This window comes from Anguilla rostrata, chromosome 17, assembly GCF_018555375.3.
Source record: "Anguilla rostrata isolate EN2019 chromosome 17, ASM1855537v3, whole genome shotgun sequence".
Classification (NCBI taxonomy): Eukaryota; Metazoa; Chordata; class Actinopteri; order Anguilliformes; family Anguillidae; genus Anguilla; species Anguilla rostrata.
Window position 1 is genome coordinate 21,579,025 of NC_057949.1, and position 6,516 is coordinate 21,585,540.

A 6,516-nucleotide genomic window follows, 5' to 3' on the forward strand; every position below is an offset into this window, starting at 1 on the left:
ACTCAAAGACGACAGTGAAACTGTAACTTGCGAATTACCTTAAGGTCCTGTCAGCTAGTTAAGACCATAAAAAGTTGTAACTTCAATCGTTTTACCAGATCCACTCAAAATTATTAGTGAGAATCTACTGTTTCTATTTTACATACTATAACGAGAAAATACATGTTTTTAACTCTATATTAATATTTAAATATTTAGATACGTGTAGTTTTAGAATAATGCGTTTGCAAGACCCGACACTATCCATTTCCGGAAGTGGAAGCGGGCTATTAGAAACTGAAGTTGTTTGCTGACAGTATGCTGCAAAGCGGTATGTTGGTTGCCATGCAGGTGTTAATAAAACAGTCATATCAGGATCAGACATTCAAATAATCGTTTCGGTTTAAAATATGTTGTGTTGAATTGCAAAGCGGTGTTTTTAAGTAGCATGTCGCTGCTAAATGCGGTGGATGAAGCCCTCCGGTTAACCCGGGTGGAGGAGGCCAAGATCAACGAGAGCATCCGTCAGTTAAGAGCGATTCTGTTTTCCATGTGAGTTCTATGATTATGCTCTGTTAAATATCTTTCTTGCAGTTTTGCGATGCTGGCGTTTTATCGTGGCATTTCTATAAGCGAAACTATACAACCAGCCAACGTGTTGACCTACCTGTAAAAGAAACAGTCTGTAGAGAGAGGCAGTCCAGTAAGTCGGTGTAGACAGCTGCTCCTGTCCCTCTGTCATAGTGGCTAAATATTTTTAAAATTGCCACCGTAATTTTTCGTCATGAAAAGGCAACAAAATACAGACACTTTTTTTTTTTTTTTTACTTTTCTTTGACAAATATGCAGTTTATTTAACATTCTTCTTGCATTAACGAACGTTAAGACGCTACCCCCAACAACCAAAGCAGGCAGACTTGTTTTGACTTTGATTAGCCTATTTGCAAGCGAACACACACATCCATGGAAATAATTTTCATTCTGAACAGCGGAATTGCTGAAAACAGATGCAGCAGGCTGCGTACCGTATCATCACAAATATTTCTGTGCTTGTTTCTTACCAATTCGTACTGTACTGTTTCACAGGAAAGCAGAACCAAAGGAAGCCCCCGAGGAGCAGGTGCCATCAACTGATAATGAGGAAGGTAAAGCCATTTCTGTCACAAATTACTCATTTAATGAGTATTCAGATGAGCTTGTGCGGCTGTGATTGCAGAGGAGGCAGTAAACAGTTTTTGTTTTACGCAGAGATCGCTCACATGAATGCTTTTCAGCGGCAGCCGGATTTTTGAATGCTTCCATTTGGAGCCCAGTTGTTTTGCATTTCATATCTGTGTGGAAAGCTCCCAAGCGGTTGGTAGAAATGTATACAGGAGTGTGTGTGTGTGTGTGTGTGTGTGTCCCAGGCGTGCTGCCAGAGGAGAGAGAGGAAATGGAACTACTGGAACGAGTGCTGCAGAGAGCACTACGAGTTCGCTGTAGACCAGGGGCCCTCGGGGGCCCTGAGACGGCGGGAAGGGGTGACGAAGGTGTGCTGGGAAGCAATCAGGCCAAAAGTGACGGTTCAGCCAGTCGGACGGCCTGCAAACCTGCCTGCAAACCCAGCGTGGGCCGGACGGCATCCCGGAGGTCTGCTTCGGCTTCGGGGCCCTCCAAAGAGGCGCGGGGAGGATCGGGCCATCGTGCTGGTCGGGGTCGAGGCGGCACGGCCCGAATCTCTGCCCGGAATCGAACGGTTGCTCCAGGGAGGGCGGCGCTCCCTCGACGCCCGGGCACAGGGTGGCAGTCTGCTCCAGCACCTGCCCCGGGGGAGCACCGCCACCCCCAGGCTTCATTAGCAGGGGCCCAACAGAGGGCAACCCAGAGAGGCCTTTGCTCTGAAGATTCGGACATGAGACAGGACTCTGCCGAGGACCTGATGCCAGTGATGTGCTTGGCGGGGACCGATGCGGGGGACAGAAGTCTCTCAACCACGAAAGGAGTCGGGTAGGACACCGTTCAGTGGGGCATAACTGTCAGGGGGCTGGGCTTAGAGGTTGCAGGTTCAAATCCTCAGTGTTCCAGATGTACATATAGGTAGGTTCACCAAAAAAGATACCATGGTTCTTTCACCTTGGAGAACAGTGGTTATTTAACCTTGGATGGCAGTGGTTCTTTAAACTGGGAGAGCAGTGGTCTTTGCTCATCTGAAGTACAGGATCTCTGATGCCTCTGTGTTTGTGACAGGAAACCATCTGTGCCACCTTCTGTCTGGAGAGCACATAGGACCAAGCACGAGAGGTCAGTGAGTCTATGCTGCTCCCTGCTTCAGAGTGGGAGTCCACGGCCTGCGTGACCAGCTTGCAGGATAAATTCAGTAAACTTTTGTAACCTTGAGGTGATAAATGCATCCACCACTGCTTCATTTCTTCTGCAAACATAACTGTACTTCCTGGGAAAGCTTGAATTTCCCTGTACAAGATTGGACAGGAATCAAATTGTACAGGAAGATTCAAATTTACACCAGTTTCCTGTTTGAATCTGCAGATTGTGGGACAAGGTTTTGGCAACGGCATCGAAACCTGTGGAAGAGAAGGCCCGGTTCACCGAGAGGTTACTCAGCACTGTATCCAAAAACGAACCGTAAACCTGTAAAACCTCAAACCGTTTGAAACCTTTTCAAACCTTAAAAACCTGCTAAAAAGTATGCTTCCTTGGAACATAACGGTACACATTTCCGTACAGCGCTGCAGATGGGTGAGGTTAAATATAGCTGGCTTCATATGAACCGCTGCAGGATTTAGTCTCTAAATGCATGTGTAGGACAACGCCCCCGCAGTTCATTCTTCTGTGAGAAAATGCCATGGAAACAAGCTCTGGTATTGGCCCTCCCCGCTGAATCACTAGCTTCTGAGGAGAGTCAGACCCAATTTTACTGCTCCTCTTTCTTCAGTACGGTGCACTTTATTTATCTACAAGTATGTACATTTTCTCATGTGTAGCTATATTTAGTTTGTAGTTATTGTATAAAAGTAATGAATTGTATACAGGCACACATAACGTTGTTACCGATAATAATGAGTTGCTTTTAGATTCCACTTTATAGAGGCAGTTTTTCAGACACAGATTAAGCCCAGTCCTGGACTAAATTCACTTTTGAATGGAGATTCTCCATCCAGGACTAAGCTTAATCTGTGTCCGTGAGCCTGGCCCCATAGGCGTATAGTTATATCTGTTTTGTACTCCATGCAGCGTCGTTCAAGAATCTCTCTGTGCTTCACAGCGGGGGTGGATTACTCTGCAGAACCATCACCTGTGTGACAAATGGCAGCCATTTCCTGGCAGAATTATGACTATATTGCAGATATATGCACGCGCACACACGCACACACACACTTTTAAAGCTTTAGTATTTCCTCCAGAGTCCATTTTGTGTCACAGTCGGCTGTTGTCCTTGATGGGCCGTCTCTGTGCGTGGGGCAGTTTCCCTGCAAGGTTCCCGCATGCAGCCCAGCAGACACCAGAGCGGAGGTGGAGAGGCTGACCCAGCTCTGCCGCGCGCTGACTCACTGCCTCCATGGAGAGGCGCTGGCTCACAGGACGGGCAGCCAGCCAGGGACAGGTATCTGGAGGAGGGGGGAAGAGTGGGATATAGTGTGAGAGAGAGAAAGAGAGAGTGAGGGGGAGAGATGGAGAGGCAGACTGTGAAGGAGGCAGAGAGAGAGCATCCTGATTGTTTAGCATCTCTGTGGAAATGCTGATTTAATGATTTCCCAAAACAATTATCTTAAGGGTATTCAATATTTAATCTGTTTATATCCCTGCTTCCTCCTTTGAATAATTTAACGAAGAGTGGTTTTTAAAATGTGCCTGTTCGTGTGCACATTTGCCCATTTAGAAGACGTTTATGCCGTATGACTTACAGATGGCATACAAAAATATTTGGTGAAGTTTTCAGCGTCGCAGCTGATCAAAGTTGTCATTTTCCACAGCATGAAGGTGTGGGCTGTGTAAGCTATAATATGGTGTGGGTTTATGTGCGCAATTGTAATTGTATGAAATGGGGATAGCAGAGGAATATGTGCCTTGTTATAATGTAATGCAGTTGACAGAACCCCTACAGGGACTACATCTCTTGTATTGTGTTCTTGCAGGTGCATGCTGGGAGTTGGAGTACGAGTGCTTGCTGATGCAGGAGGGCCTGGAAAAGGTGGTGTTGGACCTCCAGGGGAGGGTGGAGAAGCTGAAGAGAGGTGAAGTGGCCATGTTTCACCACACCGAAGGGGCTGATGTATTTCACTTATGAAGTGGAGAGTGTAAAACATACACTTCAACAGGAAAAATAATGTTTCTGAAAAAGTCACCCCAGCTGCTTTCTCAGGACTGAACTGGTCTCAGGACTGAACAGTTATCAGTCTTTCCTCCCAGTAATACCAAAAAAGGGTCACTCCCCAGAGGGAGACCGATTGGCCCCCCAGTGTGACGTATGTTTCCTCAGGATACGGCCCGACGAGAGCCAAAACTCTCACCGTTCTGTCCCTGTCTCTGATTATACGCATCTGTTGCTGCCCCCTGGGGTCTCATTGAGGGTGGGACTGAGGCCTGGGGCTTGTGCTTGCAGCATCGAAGCCCCCACTCAGACCCCCCCCCCCCCCTCCTCCTTTCCCCCAGGGGAAGGCCACTTCGCGGTCATCTGCGTTTCCAGGACGCGAGCGAGTTATGTGAATCACCGTACCCGTGTGGGGAAGCCAGTGCGCGACTCTGTCGTTCTTCATGGGAGGGTTATTTCTGGAAAGATAACGGCTGGGTGGTTTTTCCCGAAACCGGAGGAAAAGAGAGTGTGCGGTGACTGTTCTCACAACCTCTCTCCCGATAGCTGCCCCCGCGCTCAGTTTGCAGGGGAACAGAAAGCGAAAGGAGGCTGAAGGGAAATGAGCGCCACCTCAGAGGAGGTGCTCCAGATCGCGGCGTGGGGTTCTCCTGGCAGTCTGCAGCCGGGAGCCCGGGACCTTTCCGGAGCCGCCCTGCTCCATTTGGGCGCTGACGCTGTGGGTCTGTAGGTGCTCTCGTTTCCCCTCCCTGTCTAAAAATAGCCCCTGTGTCTCTCAGATGCTGAGGCGTGGGATCGATGGGGGCCCGGGTACTGCTGTCCCGCCCGGGGACGGGGGCGGTGGGGGGACCCTGACCTGCCCCGCACGCTTCGGTACGCCAGCGAGGCCCAGCTGGCGGAGCTGGAGGGACTGAGGCTTAGAGTGGCACAGCTGCAGCAGGAGATTCACCTGCACCAGGTAAGAGTCACAGCTCACACCTGCACCAGGTAAGAGTCACAGCTCACGCACCTGCTCCAGGTAAGAGTCACAGCTCACACACCTGCACCAGGTAAGAGTCACAGCTCACGCACCTGCTCCAGGTAAGAGTCACAGCTCACACACCTGCTCCAGGTAAGAGTCACAGCTCACACACCTGCACCAGGTAAGAGTCACAGCTCACGCACCTGCTCCAGGTAAGAGTCACAGCTCACACCTGCTCCAGGTAAGAGTCACAGCTCACACACCTGCTCCAGGTAAGAGTCACAGCTCACGCACCTGCACCAGGTAAGAGTCACAGCTCACACACCTGCTCCAGGTAAGAGTCACAGCTCACACACCTGCTCCAGGTAAGAGTCACAGCTCACACACCTGTCTTTATATCATAATTGATTTCTGTATTTAGAACACATGAACACTTTTTGTATCTTATATATTTATATTACTTCCCACCACCTCTGCCTTGATGCTCAAGAAATTTCATATTAAAAGGCATCTGGGTGCTTTACCTTCGATTTGAGAACCCTCCCCCTCCTGGTTTAATGTGTATGGGTGTGCTGTCTCCCCTTCAGGCCATGAGAGAAGCCATGACCCCTTGTCTGACCTCCGCTTGGTCTGCCCGGGGAGGTCCTGGCGCCAGTGTGCTACGAGGCCTGTACTCCCTGCTCGGGGAAGGGGGGGCACGGTTCCCCGCCGTGGTCCTGGACACGGAGCCCGATTAGCCGGCACAGAGCTAGCGGGAACGTCAGAAAGCAGCAAGGCCTGGAACAACAAAATATGTGATTTCTTTCAATAAACTCTTACAATTTGTGGACCACAATGAGAACTGAGGGACTGTCGAACCGAAGGAATCCGTCTCTGAACTGGTTGCTTCTTTTAATCTAACTGTGCACATGGAGTGTTGATACTATTGCCTACCAATCAGCTGGTCTGATTTGGCTCCCTGCATTATGACGTCATAAACTGGCTAATTTTGGGAATGATGACTCCCATTCCTTCTGGTGTATTATGACCTCATTTCCCCCTCTCATCATCTGTTTTGTTTTTCTTCAACAATGGTGACAGGATTATGATTCATTTGAACAAATTTGAGCCTTTCTTCTACCAAATTCTGACTTTTCTACAACTTCAACTAATGTGAACCAAATTCACTGTTCCTGGAGATCACTGTGTGTGTCATTTCACCGCGTCTTTCTGATTTAATTCAATCAAAGTGCATCAGAATAAAATAATGACAAGTGATTTGAGAGAA

General features: G+C 48.7%; 1 protein-coding gene across 1 annotated transcript; it reads left to right on the forward strand.

The window, feature by feature from the left end:
• Positions 1–14: 14 nt before the first annotated feature.
• LOC135242964 (tubulin epsilon and delta complex protein 2) lies at positions 15–6,516 on the forward strand. Its single transcript, XM_064314336.1, has 9 exons — positions 15–531; positions 1,066–1,124; positions 1,386–1,965; positions 2,206–2,259; positions 2,506–2,584; positions 3,442–3,580; positions 4,113–4,211; positions 5,068–5,246; positions 5,837–6,516. The coding sequence occupies exons 1-9, from the start codon at positions 428–430 to the stop codon at positions 5,984–5,986; spliced, it is 1,443 nt and encodes a 480-aa protein (XP_064170406.1). The 5' UTR covers positions 15–427; the 3' UTR covers positions 5,987–6,516.

Bases quoted from the DNA above. Each gene is read 5' to 3' on its own strand.
- LOC135242964 (XM_064314336.1), top strand. From the start codon at position 428: ATGTCGCTGCTAAATGCGGTGGATGAAGCCCTCCGGTTAACCCGGGTG. The intron at 1,125-1,385 runs GTAAAGCCATTT...TGTGTGTCCCAG, and splicing joins ATCAACTGATAATGAGGAAG to GCGTGCTGCCAGAGGAGAGA. The intron at 4,212-5,067 runs GTGAAGTGGCCA...TGTGTCTCTCAG, and splicing joins GGTGGAGAAGCTGAAGAGAG to ATGCTGAGGCGTGGGATCGA.